At 35.2% G+C, this 12,862-nt stretch overlaps 1 protein-coding gene across 1 annotated transcript in view; it reads left to right on the forward strand.

Annotated features, from left to right (window-relative positions):
- Window positions 1-10,477, forward strand: part of TMEM161B (transmembrane protein 161B) — a 33,635-nt gene extending 23,158 nt beyond the window's left edge. Inside the window, exons 7-11 of the mRNA XM_082497784.1 lie at window positions 1,155-1,295; window positions 4,686-4,799; window positions 5,916-6,090; window positions 8,265-8,361; window positions 9,198-10,477. Of these exons, the coding sequence (XP_082353910.1) occupies window positions 1,155-1,295; window positions 4,686-4,799; window positions 5,916-6,090; window positions 8,265-8,361; window positions 9,198-9,475 (805 nt within the window). The 3' untranslated portion in view covers window positions 9,476-10,477. The remainder of the gene's footprint in view (window positions 1-1,154; window positions 1,296-4,685; window positions 4,800-5,915; window positions 6,091-8,264; window positions 8,362-9,197) is intronic.
- The last annotated feature ends 2,385 nt before the right edge of the window (window positions 10,478-12,862 follow it).

Raw genomic sequence — 12,862 nt, forward strand, 5'->3', positions numbered from 1 at the left:
CTTTGTATATTGTAAAATGGATTTCTGTTACAATTCTTTCCTTATACGCATGCTCTAAAATGCATTTATAGGGTATTTCATCACTGTGGGAGCACAACTTTGAATTTCTTGCTTGGAACCGTCATGGAAAAGCTATAGAATGTATTTTTGAGGAGCAGAAGTTTCTTCAAAGTAGATTAGTGTGTCACGAATCAACTTATGGGAAACCCTTAACTGAATCCCATGTGTTTCTTAAAGCCTTTGTTCAGTCTGCTTTTCCTAAGATGTTGCAAATTTACTAAATTCTGCATTAATTTTCCTGTTAAGTGTTTGTTTAATTTTGAAGTTTTGCAGTGCTTTGGCTGTTTATAGCAGCAATTGAGTTGATGATGGTGTCTCTTGGTCGTTGATATGACATAGATTGAGAAAGAATCTGAAACTCATGTGGATCACTGGATTTATTTGTGTTCCTCTTTATCTGTGTTAGTTACATGTCACATGTCACTTGTTTTTGTTTTTTTTTTTTGTGTAATCCAGTGTTTGTTAATTCCGTAATTCAGTTGATCTTGGATATTTTTTTCTGTAACTTTCTAATATATTCCATAGTTCATTAAAAAAACTATATATGTCATTTGGAAGAGACACATCAATTGGCCACATGTATGTTTTAGATAAACCTGTGAAAAACTGCAGTGATAACAGTTTGCTAGAGTTTTTAATGGATAAAGGTAGAATGTAAGTAGTAGAATTTAAGTACCAATTTTGTGTTTGACCGTTTAAACTTACGATGCATCTGTTCCTCTGAAAAACATAATCATTAAATTCATTCTGTTAGTGAGTTCTGTTACATATTTTGTTGTTACTTACAAGATAAAAATTATTCTTTTTTTGTTCTTCTCTACTAACAAACTTAAAATCTTATAGACAGTAGCTTAGGTTTTCGGTTTTTCTAGGAAATAAATAGGGGATTTTTTTTTTATTTTAACTCCTATTTTTTTTTATTTCAACTTCTGATTGGTTTGTAATAATGTTGGTATTCCAGAGTAAAACTATAGAATACTGTTTGCTTTTTTAAATTTAAATGTTAGATGCTGTTGAGTAGAAAGTAGTCTCTGATACCCCACACCCACAACTTCCTCCCCAAGAAAATGCTTATTTCCTTTCTTTTCTTTTAGGGGTCCTGTGTCTAAACTAACCTTCAAATTGTTCCTGGCTGTTATGTGTTCACTTATTGGTGCTTTTTTGACATTCCCTGGCTTGCGACTGGCTCAAATGCATCTGGATGCTCTGAATTTAGCAACAGAAAAAATAACACAGTAAGAGAAAATATATGCACATAGGTATATGCTACTCAGTCTTAAATCTTTAATGTCTGAAAATAAACAAAGCAAACTCTTCCCACAAGAAGGTAGTGACTAAGACTTCTGTTGCTGCCTGCTTTCCGTACCTTGAGCAGACTTGCCACCTGCCTCTTTCTGCTCTGCCAGTCTGTTACATTCTTTGCCTTGTAATTAGATTCCCAATTAAAGGAGCTTTCCTTTCCTCCTGCCAGAGCTCCACCATGAATGTTCCTGCTTACTGCTTCCTTTCCCCCATCATATCTTTTTGGAAGTTAACTTTCAGGAAGCAGCGGTGAAACCACAGACTTTTTTTTTTTTTTTCCACCCCAACCTCCAGGCAGGCATGGAACCTTTCATACATTTAGGATAAGATTCAAAGAAAAGATGACCTGGAATATTTAATAAGTATCAGAGGTTAATACCAGTATGAAGGAATTATTTTCACTTTCAGACATCCTTGATTTTGGTAGTAAAATGTTTTCTCTGACTTAGCTAATTCTCTTCAATGCTCTCTGGTTAAGGGAGAAATTCCAAGTGTCTTTCATAGATCTTGACGTTTCATGTTTAATACATGTTAATGACAGGTTCTGCAGCGTAGGACGTCGTGATCATTGAGTCTGGTCACTTTCCTACGAGAACCATTATATTTTCTGATACAAAAATTATTTATGTTCAAATTGCATTTTTTTTCTTTTCCCTGAAAAATGCCCAGCTTAAAAATTAATCTGTGTATAAAGTGGGTCCTTCAGTCTTGGTAAATTTGTAACCCAGTAGTCTGTGGTATACTTGCACTCATTGTAGTTGAATGCATCCAGGTACAGATGCAAGCCTTTGGCTTGTTTTATCTGCTTTTAAGTTTCTGTCTCTGTGTAGACTGTGACTGAGTCACTTTATAATCTGTTCTTTTCAGCTAAATAAACTACTTAGTTTTTAATTTTTATGGTTCTCAATATTGTAAGATTTCTTGTGCCTTTTCTGTAAGTGTCCTCTAATTTTCCAACACCTTCCTTTATCTGTGGACATGAGATCCTAGGCAGAAATATAAAATCTCTGAAACGGAAGTTCATTAATCATGAAATAAAAGGGTAATTAATATCTATTAGAATGGGGTTATGAAAAATAAATCTTCTCTAACTTAATGTTTAGAAGATATGGGAACTGGTTGTTGAAGATAACTTTGTGCAACCCCAAGCAAATTATTTTCAAAAATCTACCCATACTTTGACTATTCAACTAGAACAATAAAAAAGTTATGTTAAATGGATTAAAACTTGGTCAGATATCAACATAACTAGGTAATGCAATTATAAACAAAGAATCATTGTTAAGTGATAGGTTCTAACTGGCCTGAAGAGTTCGGTGTTTTCCCTTAGTGAAGTGTTTTTATCAATGAGTAAATCATTATTGACTGTTCGCAGTTGTTTGACAGTGACTAAAGGGGTGTAGTAAATGAGGGTGACTGATACAAAGCCCTGTAATTTGGGTGCAGGAGAACAGTGCCTTTCTCTGCAGTCAAATACATGGTCTACTTTTGGAGAAAAAACAAAAACAAAAAACGCAACAACAAACCAACCATAAAACCCACAAAAACCCAAAACACCTCAAATCCCCAAAGCTTCCCAAAAAAGCCACTGGTCCCCAAGATCCCCCCAAAACCAACGGGGGGGGAAAAAAGGAAAAAATAAAAAACCAAACACCCAAAACCTAAAAAATCAAACAAACAAAAAAAAACCAAACAGGGGACAAGCTCCCTTCCCCGTTCCATTACAGAATGGGAAACTTAACTTACAGGGAAGTCTGACCAAACAAAACCAAACCAACCAACCAAACCAAAACAAACCAAGTAAAGGTTAATGATTAACTGCCACTTCATTAATATGTTGAAAATGATTCATGTGGTTCTTTTATGTATATAGGTGTTAAGTTTTTTGGGGTAAACGGAATAAAAATAGTTTAGTGTCCCTTTTGGTTTTGGTAGCTGGTTTGATGTTTCCTTTAGCAGCAGTATCCTTCCCTGCATATATTTGGGAGTCTTCCTAATCAATTTGTACCATTTTTGTACACGTTCCCTCATTTTCCAGAGACTGCTTAAAGAGTCTTTCAGCCTTTCTCCCTGTACTCAAACAGAAAGGGATTCTTGCCACCCTTTGGCACACTCCAATCCCTTAACTCAGTAGGATGTCTTAAATAAGTAGAAGCTCAGGTAAAATGCTTTCACAAGTTACTGAAATGCTTTGGACTGTTCTTTGATGCTATCGTGTTCCCTAGCAACACTGAATAACTAGCAGTGCTTAGGTCTTATCTGAAACCAATGATTTAAATGTGTGTGTGTGATGACATCTTCTGAAACGTGCAAACATTTTAATGGTTTTAGGAAACTTGCTAGTTTGAAATCAGTAAGGTCTTCTGTTCTTTAGAATAACTTTTGATTACCTCCATTTTTCTATAGTGTAGAAGCACTCTGGTTGGAGATGGAAATAGAGAAGCTGATTCTGCTAGCGAGGAAGTGTTGCACTAGCAAAACCACCAGAGCTACAGCACTGAAGTCTTCAATTGTTTTCATTTCATTTTAGTAATGAAAAATGATTGGGATAGGAGGTTCAGAAATTAAGAAGGATGTTGATTTCGGGAAAAACTCCAGAAAACTACCTCTTCGTCTTGCATTTTGCTGTTTATTTTGTACTCAAAGATTAGAACAGAGTACTGCTTTTACATTAACTATGCAGTTCAATGCTCTTAAAATGGAATAGCTGTGCTGGCTATCTTTTTTTCTTGTCTGAATATCTTTAATTGAATGTAAGTACCAAGTTTCACTTGGTCAAGGTTCCTAAGCAAAAATTTTTATTACACTGGGAAATCTGACCTCTGACAACTGTTTGCCCTGGTCTGTATAGGTAATGGAAATTAATCTGAGCACACTTTCACTAAAGCAAAAAAAAAAATAGTAACATAGCAGCATATTTCCCATAATTATCCATCTGAAATGCTGACTCTCTAGATTACAACGGTAATAGTGCAGTTAGGTGTTATGCCATCATATGGAAGTTTTCAACAACTGTCTTTTACTATACTGTGGCATAATGCAGGTAGCTCCTTTGGTTAGATTGTTTGGCATAAATCAAGTTTCCAGATATTCTAAGAGCACTTTTTTTAAGCCAGTGGGATTTCACAGTATGTTAATATTACTGTTTAGTTGAAATGTAAGTCATACTTATAAAATAGGGAAGTAATTTTCTTATTTACCTTCTTCCCAACTATTTTAAAATTTGAATTTCTCCTTTTTAATCTGTACCCCCAATTTCAACAGTATGGTAATTGTTTGTATTTAACTTCTTTTTTTTTTTTTTTCTTTCTTTCTTCTTTCAGAACATTGCTACATATAAACTTCTTGGCACCTTTATTTATGGTTCTACTGTGGGTAAAACCAATCACTAAGGACTACATTATGAACCCACCTTTGGGCAAAGAGAGCATCCCTTTGTAAGATTCCCTTTAAAAATTCTTTCTGGGCTATTGAGAACAAAGCCATAAGTCTTACGTAGTGCCCTGTGAAAGTCATAGAAATGTGAAAGACTTAAAATTTAATAGCATTTGATTTCAAAGATATTGTGAAAGTTCCAACTGAACTCTAAAGAGCTTCTGTTGTTTCAGAAGAAGGAGAATTAGTGTTGACTGTTAAGGTGGTGGTTCCCAAAAAGCTTCTATCTTGTAGCATCTCCTTGGCAGTGATGGGATGTCCTTCCCAGGGGTGGAATACCACCTCACCTCCACCTTCTGGAACATTGTATCTTACATACTGGTGTGGGAGAGGAGTGGCTTCACTTAAGGCGTTTGGGATGCATTGGCATGAGAACTGATCTACGCGATTTGTCTACGTGTAGATAAAGTGCATATGGAATTGATAGCTAAAATACTTAAAATGTAAAAAGGGCAAGAATTTTCAGGAAGAGTGGTGTCTGAAATAAATATTGTATAAGTGGCATAGGTGATTGTCATTGCCACTAGTGGTCTAGATAATTCAAAATAGTAGCATTCAAATAGACTTTTAATAGATATGATTGGCTGACACTTCTGTTGCTTTCTAGGTCTAAGATGTGCTTCTAAGGTGACTCTGTGACCACTGAACTATTACATAAAACATTGCAAATATACATATTTTGTGCTTCCATTTTGTTCCTCAGTTTATCTTAAAATAAGGGCTGATCTGAAACAGGGTATCTAAGGCAAGCGAAGCACACATTTGCTATCTAGAACTGTGTGTCTCAAAACCTGTAATTATCAGAGTGAGCTTGTTTTTTAGTGTCCTGTTATTACTCAGAATTTTAAGCATTTAAGAGCTGTTCTTGTTTACAACTGGATACTAATTTGGATCTAATGCTGTAATAGGGCTGCTAAGAAGTAGCAGTAGAGAGAAGCAGAGGACAAAAGTGAATGTTACTTGCACATGAACTTCATAACTGTAGATTGTGCGTTAAGTATTTTTGACAATATGCTTCAAGATTTCTTTATGGATGATACAAATAACTCTATAGCAGTATGTGACCTTTGGAAAACGGCATTACCTTTTTTTTTTATTTTTTTTTTTTTAATCCACAGAATGTCAGAAGATACGTTTGACACTGTGAGGTTGTGGATTATAATCCTGTTGTGTGCTTTACGGTTGGCTATGATGCGTCATCATTTACAGGCCTATCTGAATTTAGCCCAGAAAAGTGTGGATCAGATGAAAAAGGAAGCTGGCAGAATAAGTATGGTTGATTTACAGAAAATGGTAAGTATGGTGGCACTGAGTTTACATATTTGGAGTGCTCCATCTGTACAAATGCTTTTTTCCAGTTTCTCGTGTCGTCTTTGTCAACAGAGCTGAAATCTGAATGAAGCTTTCTAAACTGTATCTCCTACAGAAATAGCATATTACAGAGACATTCTGCAAACCAAAATATGCAGAGATGTATCATCCATATTATGCAGATAGCTTGTCTTATGTTATTCGGAGGTTGTTATAAAAGATCCCTTCGTGAATTGTTTTTTACAAATATGCACGAATATGATGTGTTTCTGTTTGGCAAGAATAGATCTTGGGGAGCACAAGGTGAGGGTGATATGTACCTACAACATGGGGGGAAAAAAATGAAGTTGAATTTAGATAGAAGGGTAAAATACTGTTACCTAATCCCAACTATGACTTAAGATAAAGGGGTTATATTTTAGAATAAAATGAGACATGGTTAATTCTGTCACACCACTCTCAAGTGCACTAGCCTAGTTACAAAATTGTCTGCCCATCTTGTTACTGTGACATAGGAAAAAGTTCTTTGATTTCTTTTTTTTTTTTAAATAATAAACCATACCATGAACAAACTGAGGAGGTAAAATTTGTAAGCTTGTTGTAGAATGGTGTTGCATGTTGCCTGCAAAATAAACTGAGATTTCCAGTGTTGCCTGACAGTCCTGCCTGATGATCCTGCTGTGTTGGTGTGTATTGCAGGAGGAAGATTGAAGTATGCCATAAGACAAAGATTCCTCTCTTAGGATTGTCTCTATTACTTATAAAATTGTCGTTGGCTTCACTGAGTATCTGAAGGTCGTAATTAGACTATGCAGTAGTTATTTACAAATAAAGGGGCTAGCAACTGGCTTCAGAAAAAAGGTTAGGAAACCACCAGCAACTGGTTAGGATAGAACTGTGCTGATTGCTGTTAATGCATAATTTTAGTTCTGGGAGCTTTTATTCTATCTATAAAACAATTATGTCTTTACCGTGTGGTATCTCCTAAATCCATTTATCCAGTATCTCCGTATCTTCTCTTTGAGGATACTATAACCACTTTGTGAAGTCCTGTCTTGTTTTACTAGCCATGTCTGCTTTACCTTGTGGAACTTCTGCCAGTAAAGTCTTTCCTATCTGTCATCTTACAGCAATCATTACTTTTTAATTTGTTCTTTTCGTCATACTCCATCAATTATATTACAATATTTTTGTCTCATACTTTTTCTTCTGTCAGTGTCTTAATGATTTTTCTTCTTATGTTAGTTTTTTGATGCTGGCTCATCATTAAGCCCTTTGAGGCTTTGGAGGTATTTCCAAAAATGTCACGTCTGCCTTCATCTTTTTTGCTACCCTGTATTCTATTCTTTTCTAAAATCCAGTTAGCTTCATTTCATTGCTTGTTTGCTATTGATTTTATGACTTCTTTCCTTCTTTATTTCGTCTGGTCTTTTAGGTCAATAGCTTATATAAAAATATGTAATGTAACAATCTTGAGAAAGATGGAGCAGATTGAAATCCACATAGATTTATCCCTTCCCCTGCTCCCAAGGAGGCATAATGTATACCTGAAATAAAGACCTTTTAAATGCTGTTATTGATCAACTACTAATGAAAAATCATCTTGTCATTGTTTTTAAAATTCTGGTGTTTCTGAACTGGATATCTTAAAAATACCTTGCTTTTGAAAAGGGACTGCAATATTAACCAAACTCTCATTTACTTTTTGTGAGGCTTTGGACTGTGACTACTGGTTCATTTTTTAAATGGGTTTTAGTTTGAAATCACTGGGGACTTCAAAAATTAAACGTATTTATCTTTGATTCTGGTATATAGAAGCAAGAGTCTTAGAAAGATGACATGCCATTTGCAGAAACAAAATTGATTCTGTTTGTTTTAACAGAACTGATGCTTTTAATTATTTCTTTTTGGCACTTCCTCTGAGATTTGTAAATGTCCTGCAACTGGAGTTCTTTATAGGATTTCTTCATTAGGTCTTTTGAAGAAAATATGTCAGATGCCAAGATGCGCTAGAAAACTTTTAAATGCTTCAATGCTTAAGTACTGTTGTTTGTTTTTTTTTTTTTTTTAATAAATTGCTTGTGTTTTTCTAGATGTGTTCATAAAGGTTTGCTTTGATCAGCCAGAACTCATGAATTACTCTTCTGTTTTTCCAGGTGGCTCGGGTATTCTATTATCTTTGTGTAATTGCACTGCAGTATGTTGCACCATTGGTAATGCTCCTTCACACAACTCTGCTCTTGAAAACACTAGGTAGGCAAAATTGGATCAACAAAAATGTATTATGTTCTATACGGGGCTTTTATATTTTCAGCTTACTGAAGAGAATTAGAATGTACAAGTAATTGCGATACGGAAATACATAGTAGATTCCTACTATTTAAAACATACTGATGTTTGGCTTTTAGGCTGTCCTTTTCTGCTGATGCTTTTGGCATCTTTCAATTATAGCTAAATTGTTTGATTTATTTCTGAGAAGTTGTGTAAATAAACTGTTTACTTCTGTTGAAATATTTGAAATATTTTAAAAGGGAGTTGTAGAAAGAATTATTGATTTAACTGTATGAGTATCTGTTAAATGAATTTTTTTCAGCTTTCAATCTTAAGTGGGCTTTTTGAACAGAAATTTTGAGATACGGGGTTTATTTCATGATTGTGAGATCTGATGTCACTGGCTTTTTTTCTTTCTTGTGAGGGATGCCTTTCACAGACTGCCATGCAGTCACGGCATTCTTTTCGCAAAATGTCAACAGAAAGAGAGAGGTTTTATTAGGCTGTGATTTATCCCGTTCTGGAGTAGACAACCACATCTGGTGGGTGAATCATAACCAGCACTAACAGGTGTCCCAAGGCAATTGTATCACATGTTAGGTAGTAGGATGTTGAAAGGTAAGATGAATCCTACCCTAATAGCTTACTAGTATGATCAGGAAGCCATGCAGATGAATACAGTTAGCATTTATTGAGTTATAAAAATGTCAAAGTTTTTTGTGTGTGAAAAGTATATCTAGGGTAATCTATAGAGTGATAGAAATAACAGAACTTGAGTTTAATTCTACAAAAATCTGTTACTCGTTTCTTTTTAACAGGTAATTATTCTTGGGGCATCTACCCGGAATTGAATTCTGACACTCCAGTAGAAAGCAGCCTGCTTCCCAGTTCAGTTTATTCTGAGTCTCCACCTGCTGATGGAAAGATGAAAGTAACTGTAGTACAAATAACAATGGCTTTGGGAAGCCTAAAGAATATTTTCACTCCTCTTCTGTTCCGGGGACTCCTGTCTTTCCTCACCTGGTGGATTGCTGCTTGCCTCTTTTCTACAAGCCTTTTTGGGCTTTTCTATCACCAGTACCTGACTGTGGCATGAACAGGCCAACTGACAAAGCAAGTGCGAGGTCAAATACTAGATACAAACCCAGGTACCCAAGAGGAGATGAAGAGAAAAGAAGAAAACTATATACGAAGAGAAGACATATCAGAATTTTTTTCAAACACTTCCTCTGTGTTCTCAGGGTGAATATTCTTACAATGTTTAAAATCGCAACTGGGTTTGTTGTTTTTTGTTACCCAAGTGGTAGGTAACTAATTGAATTATAGTATTGGGACTGACTGACATTATTGTGTGGCAGGTGGTGGTGAGCATGCTGAAAAGATATGACCTCTGTCTGTAAACAGCAAGCCAACCTCAAAACTTTGTGTTTTAAGCATCAACGGTCAGTGGCTGAACTGTGTTAGAAGGGTACTGGTTATACTGATGGTGGCTGCCTATCAATTAAATCTTGAAACTGAGCCATACAATGGAAGGAGAGAGGGGATTTAAAAAAAAAAATAATTCTGTTGGATAGCTATCGGTCACTTTGCTCCGTGAAAAATGAAATAATCCAACAGGACAAAAGAGATACTGTATATTACAGTAAGGAAAGTTGTATAAAATTTAAATTTAACAAGAATAAATGTATGGACCTAGCAGGTGTTGCTGCCTAAATATTTTGCAGGAATGCCTGTGCAGTAAAAGGAGGGTTATAAAACATTATATTGTTTCAGTCCCTGCTGTCATATTGAAGTAATGGCCATCTGTATTGGTGCTAATATTGATCCACGGATTCCATTTGGATCTTTTAAATTTCTTCTTTTGAGGTAATAGAAATTCAGTTCCATTTAATTCACAAAATAATAGTTGATTAGTGACACCAATCAAATATTTCAAAAGAAAAGTTTAATCCTGCTGACTGAGAGTGTATGTATCTGTGTAATGTACATATAAATATATATTATATATTAAATATATAATATATATGAAGTTATAAAATATGGAATCTTTATTTTAAATTACTGAATGTATCTTACAGAGCTGTGGGAGAGGGATGTATGTGTATCTAGTAATTTCAAGATTCCTTTTGAAATGAAAATTAAATTTTTTCTGAAAGTTCAGTTGAAAGGGCTATTTGTTTTTGGTGCCTCTTCAAAGGTACTTAGCTATACTAAAGAACTTATGCTCTTTTGGAAGAAAAGATCTACTTAAACTGTTAATCTTGAAATTTCTGCTCTGTCAGATGATGATCTTTGCCACTCTAATCTGTGTTAACTTGGCCATATATTAACAACTAATATCTCTTGGCTTCAGAAATAGATTTTTCTGTATAATAAAACAGCTACAGTAAGGAGGAGCAAAGCACGAACTGTACAAATTTTGCTTAACTGAGGGGATATATTCCAAGTATAAAACCACTGCAAAACAAAGTAGAATGACAATTTTTCAGATGTTTTGTATAATTGCAAAACAGGAATGGGAATTTATATGCAGTAGCTTTTTTAAAAAATTAATACTACACTTTGCAGAGGTCAGTGGGTTTTTTAACTAATACTAGCTGTTTTATGTTACTGTTCTCTTTCTCTTGAATTTGTGTACAGCTTTGACATATAATAAGCATTTATAAATGGAAAAGCTTAACTAAATATTTAATATGTAGCAAACCTACCACTATCAATGAATGCAGAAAATCAAGAATTTAAGCTGGTGATAAACTGTCTTACTATGTTGAATGCCTTTTAAGTTATTTATTAGTTTATTAAATTGCATTTGCTGATAATAGGGAAAGATTTATGCACACCAGCTAGTACCTACCGCATGCATTTGGGATTTCTGAGAACACCTTGCATGTTTCTACCGGTTTCATTGCAGTATAGTATTTCAGTGCTACTGGTGCTGCAGGCTTTGTTTTTTCACACCAACTTTTCATAACTAATGGGGACAAAGGCTTAACTGTGTGAATTGCCCTAAGGAAAAATATTTGACTTGATAGATTCAGATCTCAAAACATTCCTAGGAAATGTCTTTCAGATCAGTAGAATGACAAAACATGAGAAGTTCAGCAATACTGGACCCACTTTCTGTTAGTTCGAGACATATCATTACTAATAGAATTAATAGGGCCAGCTTTTATGTTATAGTTGGGTATCCAGTGTATTTTATTCAGGAAAATAAAACAGTACAGTCCAGTTTGATTCTGATGGTGAACTTGGCTGAAGCAACTCACTGTATAGGAGGTGTAATGTATTGTTGCAATCTGAAGGACAGGAATGAACTTTGGATACTGGAGAAGACTTCAAAATTATGTTAAGTAACAGAGTTTCTGTTGGCATAGGTATTTATTCTGAAAGCTCGTAAGTAAAAGTGAACTGTAGTTACATAACAGTGCATTCAGCAAAGGTAATTGTGTGTGTAGCTGAGCTTTGCAGCGCTTTTGGTAAGACCTCATGCTGTCTTATTCTTCAGACGTCACACTGATCACAGTGACAAATAGGCACCTGGATGTTGCTAAAGTTAAGAACAACGCTTCTGGCCATTGCTGTTTCATTGTTCCGCAGAACTGAATGGTTGACCTTCTGGTCAGCAGTCTGATCTGAGTGGGAGATGGTCTTTCTTTGGAGCCATTTAGTCCTTACATGAGTCTATGAGGCTTATTAAAAACTGAAATACAGCAATAAATGCCTTTGAAATGTGAGGTGACAGTGAAACTAGAGAGAGTGTGTTGCTATAATTGTGAGCAATGCTTCCTACAACTGTGTGATATGCTTGAAAGTGACTTTGAAAGCAGATTAGCAACCCTGATAGTCCTGACTTCCATATACATTATGTAAGCTTCAAAGGAGTATCTGCTCACTTCTTTAGTAAGTTGCTTTAAAACAGCAGTTGGCAACTGCTTTTTTTCTTTTTTTTTTTTTTTTTTTTCATGGAGACCTTTATCAGCACCTGGGGGATGGGGAAAGAAGCAGCAGGTAAAACATGACTGAGAGATTAGTAGATTTTATTCAGGATTCTTAAGCATTTTGTCTTTCTTTTTGCCCACTACCTACTTAATTTCTAAGATTTGAGAAGGAAAGGTGCCTTTGACAAAGAATCGATGTTTCTTACTTTCTTCCTCCCTTGATGCGCATCTCTTTCTTACTCCAGTAACGTGACTTGTTGGCTTGACTCCTTCTTCCTGTCCATAGCTTTTTCCCTACATTCCCTACACAGAACTGACGGGGCTAAAGTAGTTCAGGATTGTGTTTTGATTTTTATTGTTTTGGTTTAAATTATTCTGTTTTTGAAGGATGACTTCCTATAGCTAGTTTAAATAACTTTGAATTCTAGCTGAAATATAAACAAAGTTCTTAATGATTGGTTAAACACTGCACTTTTATAATGGAAGTCCCTTTTAGACAAAGTATTAAGATAATGATAAATCCATGTCTTCCAGCAACTTCAGGG

Source organism: Vanellus vanellus, assembly GCF_965231255.1.
Source record: "Vanellus vanellus genome assembly, chromosome: Z".
In the NCBI taxonomy this organism is placed as follows: Eukaryota; Metazoa; Chordata; class Aves; order Charadriiformes; family Charadriidae; genus Vanellus; species Vanellus vanellus.